Genomic DNA, 18,702 nt, shown 5'->3' with positions numbered 1-18,702 from the left:
GCATTTATTTATGTATACATATATAGAAAGAGAAAGGTTCATATGAAAATAATAACCAAATAAAAAAACATGAAAACGGTCAATCAAATATGATTCTACACTAAAATCAAATATGATTTTTTAAACGTTTTATTTTTTTATTTTGATCATTTTCTCTTTCTCTCTCTAGTCTATATATATATATATATATATACATATAAGAGAGAGAGAGAGAGAGAGTGAGTGAGAAATACGCGCATTGGTGAGTTCAGACGATGCAGTAATGGAATATTATGAGAGCAACACCTATAAATAGCAGTTGTTTGTTTCTCCCCAACCTCACACTACTTCCCCTCCCAACTCTTATTCTCATTGTTACTTGTGAAATAGGTTTTGTCACATCACATATATATCATCTCTCTCTCTATATATATACATATATATATATATATATAATTAGAAGAAGGTGAATATATATATATATATATAGAGAGAGAGAGAGAGAGAAGGAGGATGCATAATTATCATCGGAAGAGAAGCGTTAGGGCGGAGGAGGAGGAAGACGAAGATGACGTATTTCCGGTGTACTCGTCTCAATCACAAGATGATATGACGGCCATGGTTTCTGCTCTGTCTGAGGTTATCGGCACCGATGACACTCATCATCATCCTCACCCTACCATCATTCCAAACCAACCACCACTCAACATTCAACACTCACCACCTGCTGCAGGTCTCCGGTTCATTATCTCTTCATTCATTTTACCATGCATATCATCCATGTTGACGTTGATCACACTCATAACTCTTTTTTCTAATACAAAATGTATGGAGTTTAACGTGAAATTCTAAAACACCAAATCTTTATCCCAACAGTAAAATAGCTGCATGTTGTTGTTGTTGTTGTTGTGCATGAAACTAAATGGCAAATGTATGATGAACAGAAGGGAACCAAAGAGGAAGACAGAGACACTACAGAGGAGTAAGGCAAAGACCATGGGGGAAATGGGCTGCCGAGATACGTGACCCCCACAAGGCGGCCCGGGTGTGGCTTGGCACCTTCGAGACCGCTGAGGCTGCAGCCATTGCTTACGATGAAGCTGCTCTTAGGTTCAAAGGCAACAAAGCAAAGCTCAATTTTCCCGAAAGGGTTCAACCAGGGAGGTCTGAGTTGGGTTACCTAACCACACGCCCCCATCACCCACCACCTCCTCAGTCTCAGCCACCGTATCATGCCACCATGCCCCCAGATTACTCACAGTTTCTTCTTGGTGCAGCAAATGACATGGGTTATAATCCAAATATATTGCAGTCGTCTTCATCGTCGTCTACAAATCTGCAGGGAAGTTCATCTGGTTTTGGATCTATGCAATATTGGCAAGATTTTGATCCAAATAATTAATCAGTTTGCAGTTTCAATCACCAAACTTGTAACTTTCTTATAAGCTTTCATATCAATTTCAATATTTCATACAACTTTCTTTCCTTCTGCAACTACCAAGTTATATAAAGTATATATCTATATAGGGGCTGGTTCAAATAGAAACCAACCGTATGGTACAAACTATGTGAATCGATCTTGATCGTTCATTTTATYATCAAACGGTTATTATTAAATGAGATTAAATAAATAATAATTTAATTAATGTATTAATTGATATGTGTATGAACAATTGTTCAAAGGGTAAATTGGTCAAACGGTCATTATTAAATGAGTATTAWAAAATAATCAATTAATCATTAAATTAATTGGGCTGCTTATGAACAATTGTTCACAGGGTATTTTGGTAATAAATCMTCACGCATCGTGAACCCGATATTCTCCAGCCGATTTGTAACCTACGATTGATTATGAACATATTCACAACTCATGTTCACATGTCGGCCCTATGCTCGTGTGAACAGCATCTGTTTCTTGCAATGTAAGCACTATGTTCATATATGTTCACATGTCGGCCCTATGTTCGTGTGAACAGCATCTGTGTCTTACAATGTAAACACTATGTTCATATGGTGTGATGTTTTTCAATGTCATACCATATGACATCGTCACGGGTTCGTGTGAACAACGATTGTGTCTTTCAATGAAAACAAGTTGTTCATATGGTGAACATCTATGAACATAGACTGCAAGAGATGCACAGATATGAACATTTTCAAAATAAAGGATCGTTGTGCATGTGTGCAGATATGAACATAGACTGCAAGCGTTTATCGTCTTCATTATTCTGACATTCTTTTACAATAGGATTCTCCATGTATCTTGAACGAAATGAAAATCTTGTACACTTAGACAACCAATTTCAATATATGTATAAAATCAATTGAAATGAATACCATGAACATAAAATAATAAAGAAATCATAAAAATCTCATGAACAATTAGATGTATCTTTTAAGATTTGTAACTCCCAATTAATTAATGGGGGTTACCAAAAAGTTGAATTACCAAATTACCCTTATCATTAATTTATAATTTAGATTTGAACCTAAAGTGAAGAAAGAATGTGATTGATCAAGATCGGTTTCCATAGTTTGTACCATATGGTTGGTTTCTATTTGAACCAACTTCTATATATATATATATATATATATATATATATATATATATATATGAAAAACCATAAAGGATGCGTTTGGTATCCAAACAGAACAAAACAAGTGTTCGGTGTTTGGTAAAGACAAAATTGAACAGAACAAAACAGATAAAATTACCAATTTATTCGTAATAAGTTGTTTATACGATACATATACATATATTTTGACTAGTTTATGTAATTTATTAAATTATAATAGAATAAATATTTTTATAACAAAATATATTATTAGAAGTTTTCGTCAAAACAATTAAAATATGATAAAATATGAAGTTTATGCAATTTCCAGGTTTTATTTTATATATTTTCTAAATTATTTGTTAATAATTAAGATTTAATAAATTACAGAGATTAACTAAAATATAGACATCGTATAAAAATAATATTTTGAAGACGGTAAATTGAAAGTTTAAAAAAATATAAAATACAGTAAATCAAATTTAAATAATGAATAAAATGTAAAGAGAAAGGCGTATTTGATGTTTTATTTTAAGGTTATATTTGTAAAATATTAATTTGTTTCACCTTATTCCATAGATGGGTGTGGAACACGTTTGTTTCACTTGGTTCTACATAAAAGTCTTGTCAAACGTGGAACATTGATTCCTATTATATTATGTCATATCTAGTGTATCAAACCGAACGTATAAAATAAATTGAAAATAAAATTAATTAAGAAAAAATGGATAGAAAAAGTGAAGTTAAATGCTTATAATATTCTAAGAAATTTTGTACAAATGAAGTTAGATTATTATTTTAATAAAATAGTTTTATAACCATCTTTAATATATTAATTATCATAAAACTAAAAAGAAACCTTTATATTATGAACTTGGAGGCTCAGAGACGGTTACCTACCGGTAAAATTCAACATTATCATGTAATAAGATTTTAATCCATCAAAATGACATCGTATGCAATAATTTACTCGGTAAACGCTAATCGTGTAAGAGTCATCACTCTCACGTACCACAAGTAAGACTCTCAATCTTTGACATCACTTTTACCGGGTAAGATTCTTGGTCCTTCACATGTTAATCCGATAGAGCAAGTAAGCGTTTAGTGAACGAACCCTTGTTTGCCATATAATCCGTTAAGTTTCCAATGTTATGACGTAACGGGTTTTCTATTTGGGACAGAAGAATATTACAAACTGAAGGGATATTGATATCAATGCAATTCTTCAAACCTTGTTCCCTTTGATCATATCTTATAAATGGTAATGATTTGAACGATATATGTAGATACAATTGGTGAGAAACAAAATCTAGGCACACCTGATCCATCTTAGATTTCAAATGGTCTCTCCTTCTAAAGGAAGTTGGTTAGATCTCATGGTTTTGATTCACTTCGCGACCATTGCAACCGTTCTTGTGTCGTCTTGTGTGGATGCTCGGACCAAGGGGAAAAGGCTCCTACACGAGAACAGGTTAACGTAGATTTATATACCATAAAAGTGACCAAACTGTATGTATGCTCAAACAAATGTCGGAAACTAATCATCATGTTGCTTAATATGCATTGCCTGTAGCCAGGGTGTGCTTACTATGCAGACATGACTGGACAAGAAATGAATTGGCGACAGTAACGTAGGCGCAGGGGCGGACCTACATTGAAAGATACAGTGGCACGGGCCACCACTTCGTGGTTCCACTTTTTGAAACTGAAATGTTAGCACAACACTTTGATAGCTAAGATGATAAATTCTCCTACCTTTGTATAGAAGGCCCAAGTTCGAGTTTCACCGTCGTCAGATTTGTTGATTTTTAGCTTAAATTTTGGTTTTTTTATATACCTCTGGTGTTTTTATAAAAAAAATATAGCCTAGACTCGATCATGGGTTCTGGTTTCTTTCAAGCAGGGACAAGGAACCAACCAAAAGACCTATACTGATATAGTGAATTTTTTTGTTAGATATTTTTTCATAGTCAAATTGTGCCACCACTTAAAAAATTCCAGGTCCGCCTCTGGGTAGGCGGGCGGGTGAGTATCGTGGAAGGTTTTAAGTAGTTTATAATTTTCCTGTCATGTATCATCTCCCTGACACTTGTTTTATCTATTTTTAATGGGACAAAAAAACTGCATTTTTGTCCCGCTCAGTCCTGTCCTTCCCGGTCTAACTGTCGTGCTAAATGTCTCGTCCTGTTCGATGTACCTGACGCACCCTTAGGATAGGGACAGAGGCTGTGGTAATCGGTTTGAATAGAAGTTGAAATATCCTATGGATTATGGAGTGTTTGGCTAGAATGGATGGCAATAGAATATTTGTCCAGAATTTAATATGTTTACCTGATTGCCAGCATTTGGACCATCTGTAGTAAAGAGAATAGGATGACAACATTTATCTTGATTCATCAAGCTTGACTGCTGGAAGTGTGCGATTAGGGCATCCTTTCCTTGAATTCGAGCATATGCAAGGCATGCCACTTTTCCACTATGGAACTTCTCCCATTTTTTGCCATTGAATGACTGCAAAAGTTGTATTAGCTACTGGCATTTCTTTTCACTCAACTGAACCAGAATGACGGATAGCAAATGGATGAGTCGGATCACACAAAAAATGTTTAACTTTACCTTGTGAAATTGCAATATTTTAAGTGGATCGATCATGTTTATAAACGCGTAGCCCATGTTGCACTTATTCTGTAAAAGACAAGTACACATGTATATGAAACTTGACCTTGGATCAAGAATAGATTGATGGTGGTATATTTCTGAAACAAGAAGAAAAGGTGAAATAATACTTGCCTTGAAGTCAAGAGGAAGATAAATGAAATCATAAGTGCCTTGATTTTGTTCATTGATTGCAGCCAACAGCATTGCAGAGCTGTACCTGCAGTAATAATGCTCTATTTGATAGCTGCAAAACTGGAGGAAACCTTTGAAGATGCTTAGAACTAGTTGTAGAATGACAAACATATACAGAAAAGAAAATAAATTCTGGGTTTATATGGTTCCATTAAAATCTGAATTTATTGGAGAATCAAGAAGAATAAATTGTGGACAAACCCAGATCCCAAATAGATTAGAAAATGGAAAAAAGGTCACTGATAAAGATATGATAGAAAATATCTGCATATTATATTTGCCAACTTGGAGATCATAGTGAGCATGCTGAAGTTAAAGAGAACTAAGATAAATAACTTGTAAGAAAGAAAATATTGAACGATAGTGAAGTGATCAAGATCAACATACTTATTTGGAATATTTTTTATCATCAACGTTGTTCGGCAGTCTTCCCCACACAATACAGATTCGATATCAAGTTCGTAATTTTTCTCATCTGTGTGACAGGAAATGCTTTCCTGTCTGCCATGAGATGTTCTTCTCACTCGTCCCCTTGGCTTACTAGAAGTGAATGGTGAGGTAGTGCCTGCATGCCTCTCGAGAGATTTATGGCTTATAATCTGAGGAGGGCACATGGTAGATGGGGAACCAACTACTCGAAGGGGATTCAAGAAACCATCTGCTTTAGAAGACTCCTCCATATGGGTCATTTGTAAATTCTTGCAAGATAGACTACCAGATGGTGCTGATCTGGTGAGATTTTGTGTATGTATAGGTGACACTGTGTAGAGGACAGGTGGCAGTACTTCTGATAATGCAGAAAGAATAGAAGTTCTGGTAGCAGAAACACCATTATCAAATGGAGGAGAATGTGACCAGATTACAGGATTTGGATTATGATCATGGAAGGACTTGGAGCAGCTCCATGCATGATGATGTCCACTGAGTAAAGAGCTTCCAGTTCCTGAAGAGCCTGTCATGACCATGATCAGTTACCACGATAGAGATGGTATACAGGACCACATTAGGAATTGGTTTTTTACCATAAATTACAGTTCTGATGGTTATAAGAACATTTAAACTTAGAAACCATATCAATTTATATATAAACATTATTGAGAAATTATGTTTGACCTTATGAGGTGTGTGTTGGTATATAGGAAACAAACAAGTATGTCATAATACACTGTTGTCTTCTGGAAGCAAGAACCTAATTAGCATGAGCATGAAATTTTCCAGGTTATTCACAAAGTGACACTGGGGAGCAACTGCTTTAGATTTAAATCAGTACAACAGTTCTTATACTTCTATATAAAATTTGGAACATAAGGCTACATATCACACACAAGTCCAACACAATTTCATTACTCGACAAATAAATCTAAAGAGATATGGGGCAAAGAGGGGTGGCTCTAATAGAAACTGTATTATAATCATATAATCAGCATCAACTCTCAGAAAGGAACTGTTACTAGTTACTACATTTGGTTTCAAGCAGCTTGGACCACAGCTTGCAACAGTCCTTTGTTCTATGACCAAAAAGCTGGTAGTGGGGCTGAGACTAGTCCCTTTTTCCAATTCTTCGTTTCTAGAATTATCAAATACAATTTTAACTACTAGGTTTAGAAACTAATGTAATTCCAAAAACACTACTAGAGTATTTTCTGCCTTCTCTGATTATGGATGCAGAAGCCTTCAATATTCTATCAAAGAGGTCAAGTCTTCCATAATGAAGCTGAAAAAAATGTTCCATTAGCATCGGTTCAGGGTGCAACAGGTTATCACGAGATGTTTAGGGGGTTAATATTTGAGTAGAACTGAGTCACTTGTGGTATTCATCATAAGTAGTTGAGAAACTTTAATTGTGTGTCCAATAGAATATCTATTAAGCACATTGCACACTAGTGCATTGTGCCATACGAATCAATGTGAATAGCGCATAGAGAATTTTCCATCAGCCATCAGGTTATGTTTATGATATGAAGGTTTAAAGCATATTATTGCCACAACTAGAATTGCAAGGAAAAACAGAAAAGGGAAATGAAACAGACAGTACTGACCGCTAAACATGTGTTCCATTGGAGGACCATATGGATCCAGCATATGAAGGTGCTTATCATTTGTTTCCATTGTAAAACCAACACTTGCCAAGTTCACAGGGTCATATGTGATAACACCATTATCAACAAAACCTTCACAGTTGATGGGTAATGATTGAGGATGGAAACTAGGGAATTGGTTGTGGAACTTTGCTTGATTAGTAGAACGATGAGGCCCATGGCCCAATTGCTTACAAAGAGATGCTATTCCAACAGGAGATGGCAAGCTATTTGTAAAACAACAATTGGACTGGAGTGGAACATCTCCAGGGAATGCATTGACATTCATCTCGCTTAGTGAGGGTTCACCATGGACATATCCATCCTTCATGCAACTATTTACCACTACATCAGAAGAAATGCTTGTGGTGAGAGATGTCAAGATGAGAGAGGAAAAGCGCACTCCCATACTCTTAATACAAATCAAATCAGTTGCAAAGTTCTTCCATGGCCAAAGTATACATACCATGCAGCAATGACTTGCCACTAAGGTTTTGACATGACCTAACTTGACCTTGCACTAGCCCAGGAGTAAACTGTTGCATCAAACTGTATAAAGGAATAGTGGTTTGTAATTCAAGAAAAAAAAAGAGCTGTAAAATGGTATGGGCATGTGCTAAGAACCAAACAAGGTATTGACAGTACATTGTCCACTTAAGCAAGAATGAGCTCTGCCTGATAAATGAAGTACAAAGATCAAGAAGCTTGAGAAAGAATTAAACAATCATCGAAACTGAACAATGAAGTCTGGTGAAAGAAGATGAAACAAAATATACCGTAAATTTATCATTATCTCAGCATGAAAAATGAAGGCAAATGATAGTGATGATTTGTCTGCTTAGCTTAGAAACTAATACCTTTCCCCATGTTCTGGATGGCTTACTTCAACTTTGATCTGCTCTTGCAACATACTATTACTATTTAATCCGTTACTAGCTGCTTCTGCAGCTCGAATATCATAATATTTTATGCGTCTGTGATGTGTAGTTCCATATATCTGTCAGTAATAAAAACAGCCACGTAAGGAGTAATTGTTCACATGCTTTAATGATACAAATCTCAGCCAATAACTTACTTCTTCAATTTCTCCAAAACTGCCAAATATTTGGTGAAGTTTGTCGTTAGATATAAAGGAATCACAATTAAATACCACAAGGCTGGCCTGATCAATGTATTGTCCTGAGGGACCATCCTATTTACAAGTCAAAACTGCAAAAGTTAAAACAAATTTGACAAAGTATCATCAAATAAAAATGAAAATATTCCTGGTAAGCACTGAAAGTGCTGACCAGCAGAAAGAAATAGACAGTAGTATGACCATGTTGCCTGGTTAAAGAAATCATTACAACAGTGACACTAGTATAGCATCATGCATACACCAAACAAGGGTGAATGGTGGATCATGTACCTTTGGATACGAATAATGTATGTGAAGCTTCTTATTTTCCAATGGTTTGTTTTGAAGTGTACTAAACGCAATGGTAGCAGCCCTTATGTCATAATACGATATTATCACAAAACCTTGACATCTACAAGTTGTGTCGAAAGTTTGTATATCTCCATGGTGCTGATAGAAGAAAGGTGCAATTATATGTCTGAAATCAACGTCAAATAGGGAACTAGAAATATGGAGAAAAGAAAGAAAAAAAGGAAAAACTACTTGGTAAACAAAGAATACTAATGGAGAGCTGCTATGCACCTCAAACAGAACTCTAAGTTCTGAATCCTCAACTCTGTTATCCACATTTTTCACAAGAAGGGTTCTGGAAGGGTGTTCGCCGAAAGTTGGATAGTCTGAACTACTTTGATTACTATTAAGTCCCTCGGAAGTCATTGAATTCAGTGGTCGAAAATATAACTTAGAATTCCCTTCCATTTCCATGCCTCCACTACTGCTGAACAGATCAAAATCTTCGTCATCTTCGTCGCCAGTAGCAGTATGTCCCAATTCATCAAGTACGCCAGAGAAGAGATCTTCCTCATCAGGAAGAAGGCTTTCAATAGTTTGTGCAACAAACCTTTGGTTACAAATTAATGATCCTTTCTCATCAAATCGATTGACTGCAGTATTTACAGAAAAGTAACATTGAATCATCATCACAAGCATTAAGCAATTAATCACACATAAAATCATTGTGTTGCCAACGGGTGGGGAGTAAAGAATACCAACCTTCCCGAACCAATCACCAAGCAATCAAAAGCAATGAAGGCTTACAGGCAAGAAGACCAATGACATCTGGTTGATTCTATAAAGGGCCCGCAAGATTATACAGTTCTAATATACTACTACCCCCCCCCCCCAAGTTTCCTGAAAACATTAAAGAAAATGTACTGGTATTTTAGCATTATAAGCTCCCACTTTTTCCTAAACTTACTCCATATGCATCATAAAAGGACCCAACACCCCTCCATCTCCCCTCCCCCCCCCCCTCTTCCTTTTCTCTACATATCTAAGTGGCACACGCAAAGGTTGAGCAAGCACTGTAGTTAAAATCAACATAACTGTAAGTCAACAAATAGGGCTAGACTTGTCCAAGACTCCAAGGAATCAGTTCGGAGACCATAAATCTCAAAATGGCAAATGCTTCTAAGCTGACCTACTTGTAGACTTATAATTATGCATGAAGTGCTGAAGCTTATAAGTACCACAATGCCTGTCCCAACCATAGTTTGTAAGCAAAAAACAGAAGATACAAGGGAGGTATATAGCTATGCATATAATACCAAGTAGAGAACGGGACAAAACAAACTAATCAATGGAAAATTTGAACAACAGATTTACATATAAAAGCACATAATGAATAATCACCTTGCTTATCAGCTTTGATAGTTGATTTTCCAACATGTTCCTTGCAAAGTAAGGACAAAGATTTTTCAGAAATTCAATAACAAAGATCCTTTGAGGAGACAAAAATAAAGGCACCATGAACCCTCATATGTGACAATAACAGAATAAAACAAACACATTTAATCAGTGGTGGACCTACAACCAAGTGCACGTCTATTATGTATACTTTTGAAACCTTTTTGTAGTGGTAAAATAGAAAATAGAAAACTGGGTCTGCCACTGCATATAATTCTAAATAGAAGTTAAAAGGGTACCTCCCGGGGCACGTACGGTCTGTATGTATCCTGTTGATCCTTAACAGCAACTTGCATGATAGGCAGCAGTGAAGTAAAGCAAACAGATTGATAAACGATCAAGAAGCATCAACTTAGTATAACTTGATCCTCTTACAAGAATATCTGAGGATAAGCACTCATTCATCAATACATACAGTAACATCTAACTTATGAGAACATACACACGAGCATGAAGATTCAATAGCATATAGTAAATTACTATAACCAGACAATCCACTTCAAAGTTATAAACATGGAGACATGACAGAAATCACAGAGAATTTTAGAAGCACTTGATTCCTCTTCAGAACAGCGTGATGGATCATCCGGCTTTCTTTATAGTTAATAACACTGCTTCATCTTTCTTAAGTTTCCAGGTTATCCAAACCAATTATTCCTTAGCAATAAACATTCATTAGAACTGCTTAATGTTATAGAAATTTGACCAAAAAAAAACTCCGAAATCAAGATACAGAAACTAATTTCGCAAAATTCATTGGAACCAATAAAAATCCTGGAAATGTACATCAAACATTCCAAACGAACGAAGCAAAATTAAGTAATAAATCACCACTAAAAACAACACATAAACATGTAAAGATTCACCATCAAAGAAACCGAACTTACGGTAACCAACCTGATCCGGATTCCGGCATAAATTGAGAGAAAAGAAGGTAATTTCATGGACATAGTTCGGTTTGGAAATTTATAAAATTAGGTAAACCAAAACTAACCAGCGACCTACTCCTTCTTTTGCAAAATATGAAACACCAAAAAGAAAAACTTGTATCAGCTCCTTTTACTTGGATAATATCTATACTGTTGGCCGGAGACTGAAAATACAGTGTCGGAGAAACATGAAATTTGGCCGGAGAGTAGATGAAGTCCGGTGAGCTTTGAATGAGAAATCGACAAAGTGAAAAAGAAATGGGCGCGATTTGTGTGTTTGCGTGAGACAGTTAAATTACGAATTAAGGAAATATCATACGGAAGCTCCTGGATTATTGTGATATAGAAATCATGATTCTTATTTTGTACAAATAGATTCAAATCTCCATTTTAGTATTTAAGATTAAAATTTTTAACATTTAAGTATATAGATAATCGGTTACTATATTGATATGATGAATGATGTGGTATTCAACTTAATACTACTAGTATGGGAACCGCGCGTTGCACGGTAGTATGAGTACTTTGATTAATGATCTGAAGATTGTTTATATAAATATATATTAGATGTTAATAAAATCATCAACAAATAGTATTCAAATAATTCGAAAAAGTTAAATAAAATACAATTAGTGAAATTGTAATACACACACATATATATATATATATATATATATGTATATATTGAGAGAGATTTTACTTTTATATAAATATAAAGATATAATAATATAATATAATTAATTTTGTACTATAATTTCTACCATTTGGTTTATTTGGTTTTCAACCATGGTTATAGATTTCAAAGAGGGTCATCAAAAGAAAGACAACCCTATGAGGCAAACCCCATTATTTGACACAAATGCATCCAATCCACCTTTCTTATACACTCCATCTTATTCAAATCTTTCAACTCTTCACCAATGTGGGATATCTCAAAATCAACTACAATTCACCAATACCTCAATACTTAATCCTCATGATGCCACCTCAATACTCTTGGTTCTTCCTTTAATATATATATAGATTTATTGACATGGATATCTTAATCTAAAATTAGTTTTTATGTATTATGATTTATTAGAAAAAAGAGTTGATGCTACAAACGGTTACCCGGATACTTAAATGTTTAAGACTCTACATTTTATGTATCAAAAATGAAAGTTTTAAAAGTACATTATCCAAAATAGAAATCAAATTAAAATACTTTATTTTTTTATGCAATTTACCTTATTCATAATTTTTTTAAGTTTTACTAAAACATTTTCAAAAACAAATTTGAGAGAGATTAAAGTTTTTCAAAAATGGTTTTATCACAAAATCACAACAAAATTCACTCGTGGTTCAAAAATGGTTTTATTAAAACATTTATTTGATTTTAAAATTATATGATTCAGATATTATTTTAAACGATTCATATTTATCGTAATAAAATCCAACAACTATAAAATATGTTGGTAATTTTAATGAAATCATCCTGTCATTTTGTGTAATTAGATTCACACGAGAATAAGAGGTTTATAGTTAAGTTATAACACCAGCTAGGAGGTATGGAATGCACACTTGTGTAAGCTAACTAGAATCTAAATTTGTTGGATGCCTTTGTATATGGAGGGTTTAAGTGGCAGAGGGTCGTGCATAGAAAGTCGAGTCGTGCTTGGAAACAGAAGGTTGTGCATGATCGTGTGTTTCTCGTCAAAATGTTATCAACTCTGGTATTAGCTCTATGTACTTGATGGTATACTAGCTAGCTGATGGATCTATTGGTTGAAGGTCCAGCTAGATGATGGTTCAATTATGTGCAACTCGTTGAAGGTTTCAACTAGCAAATAGTTCACTGGTGTTCAACACGTTGAAGGATTGCCACTTGTGTTCAACTCTATCTAGAATAGATGATGATTAACCACTAGTTTTGTATATGCTTAATCTATAACCGTTCACTCCTTATTTCCAACAATCATTTCCATTTAATGGGGAGTTATTCTCAACATTAGCGTAGGGGTGGTTATGATCTCCTAAGTTTAAAAGGAAACGATTTCTGTCAAAATCGGAACTGGAAATTTGAGATTATCCTCGAGTGAATTTCGTAATGCCCATGCAAATTAGGGTCGAAATGTCACTAAAGAAAATCGAGCTCTCATGCGATCTCAAGTTATTATCCAAGTTTTCTACTCACGATTTTATCACAATACCCATGATTTCCCCAACAAAATATGTTTATTATAAACTCAATATCAACGATGTATTTAGAGAGACAGTCAAGTTCATACGAGAACAATAATCAAATAATAAAATAAAAACGATCGAATCACATGTGATTTTACACTAAAATCACGTGTAAAATCACATATAATTAACGAGATTTTAGTCATGTCGCAGGCCATGTTGCACGCACACCCTTGCGTTGATAGTTGGTGTAATAGATAAAAAAAAGTTAGAAAAACAATAAGCAGTACTATAAAATAAACGATCAATGAACATTTTACATATTTTCATTTTCAATATAATTAATTAATAAATTTTTGGACACTTAATATAATACTAAATTTTGAGATCTCAAATTCAAATTCAAGGAGGAATAAAAATCCCTTGTAGCCACGGAGGTTCAAATGCGGTGACTTCGGGCTATCTGCAAAGCAGGTGGTGTCACTCTGGGATTAGTCGGCTCACATAGCAGGTTGGATATCCAGGTTAATAAAAAAAAATTGTTGGTCCTATTTGATACTTAACAAGTTATGTCCATTTTATTTACTTTTTTTAACTAATATTATATACTTAAAAATTTTGAACCCCTAATTCTTGTAGGTCCTGGCCTCCAGGACATGCATCCGATCCGCCCTCCCAAAAACGGCCCTGGAAATCAAACCCTGATGTTGATGGTTGTCGCTTTGTGTCGAAGTTCGCGTGAACAACAAGTCCTACACCCGTTGTGACGCTGGGTTTAGTAAATGATAGTTGGGCCAACTTCTTGTGGGTCGAAATCAGAATATTGTACTTCACTTGTAGCAATGAGCGTTATCTTTTAAACGGGTTAATTCATTATTTATTTATTTTATTTATAAGCTTTAATTTGTGATGATTAAGTGACATGTCATCATTGATTACACATAAATTTAAAAAAAAAAAAAATAATGGATGCCCCTTACGTGAGGGGCATGTAATCTTATTTAACAATATTCTCAAATAAATCTCTTAGGGACCGTTTATTAAACGCTTATTGAGTAAGTGCTTACTGGTAATTTTCTTTACCGAACGAACATGGTAAGGGTTTAGAATCTTACCCGGTTAGAGCGGTAAAATGATGGGGAATTTTATCCGGTAAGAGTGGTGAAAGGAGAGTCTTACCCGGTAAGTAAGTGAGAGTCTTACCCAGTAAGTGAAAGAATAAACATGGTAAGGGTTTAGAATCATTTTGATGCACTACAATCTTACCCAGAAAAATAAATTATAGTGTTGACTCTTATCGGTAAGTACTTACCGGGTAAGCATTTGAGCAAGGGGCCGTTTACCTAAACACTTACCTGGTAAGCGCTTACTGATAAAATTCAGCACTATCGCTTACTTATCGGATAAGATTTTATTCACCAAAACGCATCGTATGCAACAATTTATCCCGGTAAGCGCTGACCATGGTAAGAGTTGTCGCCGTCACTTACCGGATAAGACTCTTGATTCTTGCATTCGCTCTTACCTGGTAAGATTTTTAGTCCTTGCCATATTCATCCGATAAATCAATGTGACTTGATAAGCGCTTACCCGGGTAAGCGTTTGATAAACCGCACCTAAATGACTTCTCTAGCTATCAATAATCCGTCCCACATAAATATAGAATGAGATCTAAAAGCTTTTTATCTAAAAGTAGTGATTTCACTCTTAATTGGATTGATTCTAGATGCATCATCAAAAAACTTGTGATCAAGGGTGATTTATAATGAAATACAAGTAATAATGCTCTTTGCACTGCAAATTCTGGGAAGATTTATGAAGATGCATGCTTCTTTTCATTGCAAATGCTGGAGTTCTTGATCATCTAGACTAATTGAACATTGTGTTAAAGAATACATGCATAGAATGTGAGCACAGATTTATAGAACATACCGCTATCAAAAAATAATCCCGGACTTCAAGGTTGCATTTAAATCTGATTTCTTTTTACGCTAAGCAGGGACTGCTTCGACAATCCTTGAAAAATAGAATTGTGTGGTGGTGAGGCCTCTCTTTCTTATTTTCCAGCCAACCTTTTGCAGTGCCCGTTCTATATCAGCCTCTGCGTGAAGATATGCTCTTGTTGCCTTAGAAGGTCCTGGGAAAAGCTCTCCTATTCTCTTCAGCAGATCGTAATATAATGTTTTGGGCGCAAAACTGAGTATTAAGCGGTTTTCAGCTAGAGATGCCAGGTGGGCAATCATGGCATCGGCCTTACTTTGTGGGTAGTGTATCATTACATCCAGACACACTACTGTATCATACTTCCCAGTTAAGCTTTCCAAATCACTCACTTCAAACTTTGGCATCTGTAAATCATCTATGCCCACAAGTTCTTCTCTTGCCTGCATGAATTTCGGAACATGATCAGTTGTTCAAACTTCAATCCATTACTTGTTGACTTGAGGACTGATGGTCAATGTAAGATACATTGTCACGTCATTTTAAGTATGATCCCTTCTAACCATATTTTTGTGATTTAAAGGTTATTTGTCAGCCATCTGTTCTAGACTCCGGCCATCTTTGATGATAGATTGGCTTGGATTTTGGTGTTACTTGCATGACCAAAATTGATTGATGCCAAAAGACATAAAAAAGGAAGCCAAAGACCCCATTCCAACGGTCGGTCCATGAAGGCCAAGATGGCGGTCTAAACCGAAGCCCCATACTCTTAAAGCAAGTCCCCAGGCAAACCAACCATAACATGGTATGGTAGCTTCTCGTGACAAAAGAAGATGCACCACTTGACACTTAGGATGCGTTTTGTTCGCAAGAATGTTTTTGGAAAGAATGAATTGTGTCAAAAGAATTAGAATCATGGAATGTAAAGGAATTGGGATTAAATTTAATGAGGTTTGACTACGCCCTTGGTTAACAGGAGCTGGAATGAAATCTGTGAAATGCATTTGAAATTTTGAATCTTGGTTCTGTTTGGTTAGCGGGATGTAGCTTAGGAACTGAAGTCCTTTCTAATATCATAACTAAACATAGAAATGGAATTTGGTCTATGGAATTTACCATTCCAATTCCTTCGGAATCCAATGAACCAAACAAACTTTAACTAATTCCCAAGGTCTCTTTGGATCTAAAGGGGAAATCCTTGTGTGTGCGTTTCAAATTGATTTGAGGCGAATAGGTCATATGAGAACAAGTATCATCACTGGCATTTATCTATTATAAACTTAAAGTTTAAACGATTCAGTATCAAATATCAATTATGAAGTTAAGAGATTATTAGTTCGTTCTACAATTAACATGAACTGATAATGGAGGGCTGAATTAGTTGCTTAACCTGCTTCTCAGCTTCAGAAACCATGGAAGGTGAAATATCACTGGCTGAAACAATGGCACCTTCCTTGGCCAACGGGATAGAGAGGCATCCGGTGCCACATCCAGCATCACATACACTAACGCCTCGAAGCGGGCCTTCATCGGTCAACATTTTCATCACATTCTCTACCGTCTTCGCGTGTCCAATTCGTATATCCAATTGCACCTTATTGACCTCATCCGTATCACCATATATCTTCTTCCACCTCTGAAACCCATCGTTAGTAAAATACTCCCTCACGACCTCCTTGTCACCACCACCAACCTCCTCCGCCTGTAACTGGCGGCGTTTCTCCGGGTCCGCGAGTGAAATTGCGGCAGCGATTGCTGCGACTGAGCCACCTCCGATGACCGCGAGTGTTGTTCCGTCGAATGTGTCGGCTCCCAGTGCGGATACAGTTAGGGTTCTCCGATTGTTTAGTTTATGTAATTTAGGAATAGAAATAGGATTAGGATTGGAATGTTGGTTGGTTGTGAAGCAGACACGAGAGAATAACGCCGATGAGTACGCCATTTTTCCTTAAATTTGTATCTCCGGCCGACCGGCGGGAGAATTAAGTCAACGTGAAGAGTGTTGGATATGAGGGTGAGTTGATAAGTGATAACGCAATCCATACGAAAGGATATGATTGGCCAGAGGACGTGGCCTCCGTTCCCTTCTACTATTTTTAAATAGAAATTGCAAGAAAATCAGGAAAACTCCGTAAAAAAAACCCAAAAAAATTTGATTTTGAAGGGTGGAGGCCAATGGTGTTAAAAAAACCTTGAATCGTTTAAACCGACTGTTTTTTGCGGTTTAAACGGTTTAACAGTTTGATTTGGTTTGAAAAATAGCAAAATCGAGCGATTCGGTCCGATCTGCGGTTTAGAATCTATTTTGGGCGGTTTAAACCAAACCCACCGCCAAATATATATATGAAGGTGGTTTGCACGGTTTACACAAATGAGGGCGGTTTTCATATGATCACTCCTCTATAATATATATATATATATATATATATATATATAGGGGTAGGTTCAAATGAAAACCATGCAATTCTAAGAAACCGTGTAAACCAAATTCGACCAATAGGAAAATTCCATTCTTTTTAATTAAATTTAATCAATAAGGGTATTTTGGTCATTTTCTATATTTTTATGATAAATAAGKTAGTTATTAATAAATATTAAATAAGAAAATTTAATAATGGAAATTTCTTGAATGGTAACATATTAAATTTTTTAATATATTATAATATTAAAAACTTGATTTGAATGAGACATTCATAATGAAAATGTTTCATAATGAAACTGTTTCATATGGGACGTTCATATGGGGCGAAGTTCTTTCCTAAAGTTCATGAAACTATTTTATATGGGGCAAATTTCATGAAACTGTTTCATAATGAAAAAGTTCATAATGTAATACTCTAGGCATATTGTCCAAATTAATACTCTATGCATATTATCCACTTTAATGAAAAGATTTCATGAAACTGTTTCATAATGAAAAGGTTCATAAATTCATATGAGTGGAATAAGAAAAATGAACTATTGATGCAACGGTTTCATCAAACGTTTCAAAACAGTTGAAAAATCGAAATAATATAATCTCTCTATTTCCTAATGAAAATATTGTAATGAATAGTTTCATAAACAAAGTTAAAAAAACAATGATCATGAAACTGTTTCAATGTGAAAAGGTTTCATTGTAAAATGGTTTATTTGCTCCGTCTATGCATATTATACGTGTTAATGAAATAGGTGTTTTGTGATTGAAGTTCATGGTTATCCTTGTTGCTTTGTGATTGAATGTACATCTAGGTTCATGATGATCCATGTTGCTTTGTGATTGAAGTTGATCTGTTTAGTTGGTAGGATGAAAATGAAACAGATGCGTAATGTATTGTGTTCTTTTATGAAATAAATATATGATG

General features: G+C 35.3%; 3 protein-coding genes across 3 annotated transcripts; 1 reads left to right on the top strand and 2 right to left on the bottom strand.

The window, feature by feature from the left end:
• Positions 1-492: 492 nt before the first annotated feature.
• Positions 493-1,381, top strand: LOC112509207 (ethylene-responsive transcription factor ERF114-like). The gene is made up of 2 exons (XM_025114062.1): positions 493-712; positions 924-1,381. The coding sequence occupies exons 1-2, from the start codon at positions 493-495 to the stop codon at positions 1,379-1,381; spliced, it is 678 nt and encodes a 225-aa protein (XP_024969830.1).
• Positions 1,382-3,746: 2,365 nt separating this feature from the next.
• LOC112509206 (protein MEI2-like 2) lies at positions 3,747-10,659 on the bottom strand. Its single transcript, XM_025114061.1, has 13 exons — positions 10,565-10,659; positions 10,272-10,311; positions 9,162-9,523; positions 8,871-9,029; positions 8,538-8,654; positions 8,320-8,459; positions 7,929-8,011; positions 7,424-7,807; positions 5,772-6,336; positions 5,325-5,409; positions 5,151-5,219; positions 4,866-5,045; positions 3,747-3,991 (listed from the first exon to the last, which is right to left on the bottom strand). Exons 1-13 carry the CDS (start codon positions 10,619-10,621, stop codon positions 3,902-3,904), a joined length of 2,331 nt encoding a protein of 776 aa, XP_024969829.1. The 5' UTR covers positions 10,622-10,659; the 3' UTR covers positions 3,747-3,901.
• Positions 10,660-15,227: 4,568 nt separating this feature from the next.
• LOC112509550 (magnesium protoporphyrin IX methyltransferase, chloroplastic) lies at positions 15,228-17,321 on the bottom strand. Its single transcript, XM_025114553.1, has 2 exons — positions 16,749-17,321; positions 15,228-15,801 (listed from the first exon to the last, which is right to left on the bottom strand). Exons 1-2 carry the CDS (start codon positions 17,298-17,300, stop codon positions 15,409-15,411), a joined length of 945 nt encoding a protein of 314 aa, XP_024970321.1. The 5' UTR covers positions 17,301-17,321; the 3' UTR covers positions 15,228-15,408.
• Positions 17,322-18,702: the final 1,381 nt, after the last annotated feature.

The sequence above is a fragment of the Cynara cardunculus genome, assembly GCF_001531365.2.
Source record: "Cynara cardunculus var. scolymus isolate 2C chromosome LG 3, CcrdV1, whole genome shotgun sequence".
In the NCBI taxonomy this organism is placed as follows: domain Eukaryota; kingdom Viridiplantae; phylum Streptophyta; class Magnoliopsida; order Asterales; family Asteraceae; genus Cynara; species Cynara cardunculus.
This window is presented reverse-complemented; position numbering and strand designations above follow the sequence as displayed.

Excerpts from the sequence above, each read along its gene's own strand:
- LOC112509550 (XM_025114553.1), bottom strand. The coding sequence starts at position 17,300 with ATGGCGTACTCATCGGCGTTATTCTCTCGTGTCTGCTTCACAACCAAC. Across the intron at positions 15,802-16,748 it reads TTTCTGAAGCTGAGAAGCAG|GCAAGAGAAGAACTTGTGGG; the intron begins GTTAAGCAACTA and ends AAATTCATGCAG.
- LOC112509207 (XM_025114062.1), top strand. The coding sequence starts at position 493 with ATGCATAATTATCATCGGAAGAGAAGCGTTAGGGCGGAGGAGGAGGAA. Across the intron at positions 713-923 it reads ACACTCACCACCTGCTGCAG|AAGGGAACCAAAGAGGAAGA; the intron begins GTCTCCGGTTCA and ends TATGATGAACAG.
- LOC112509206 (XM_025114061.1), bottom strand. The coding sequence starts at position 10,621 with ATGCAAGTTGCTGTTAAGGATCAACAGGATACATACAGACCGTACGTG. Across the intron at positions 10,312-10,564 it reads GACCGTACGTGCCCCGGGAG|GAACATGTTGGAAAATCAAC; the intron begins GTACCCTTTTAA and ends TTACTTTGCAAG. Across the intron at positions 8,460-8,537 it reads GTTTTGGAGAAATTGAAGAA|ATATATGGAACTACACATCA; the intron begins GTAAGTTATTGG and ends TATTACTGACAG.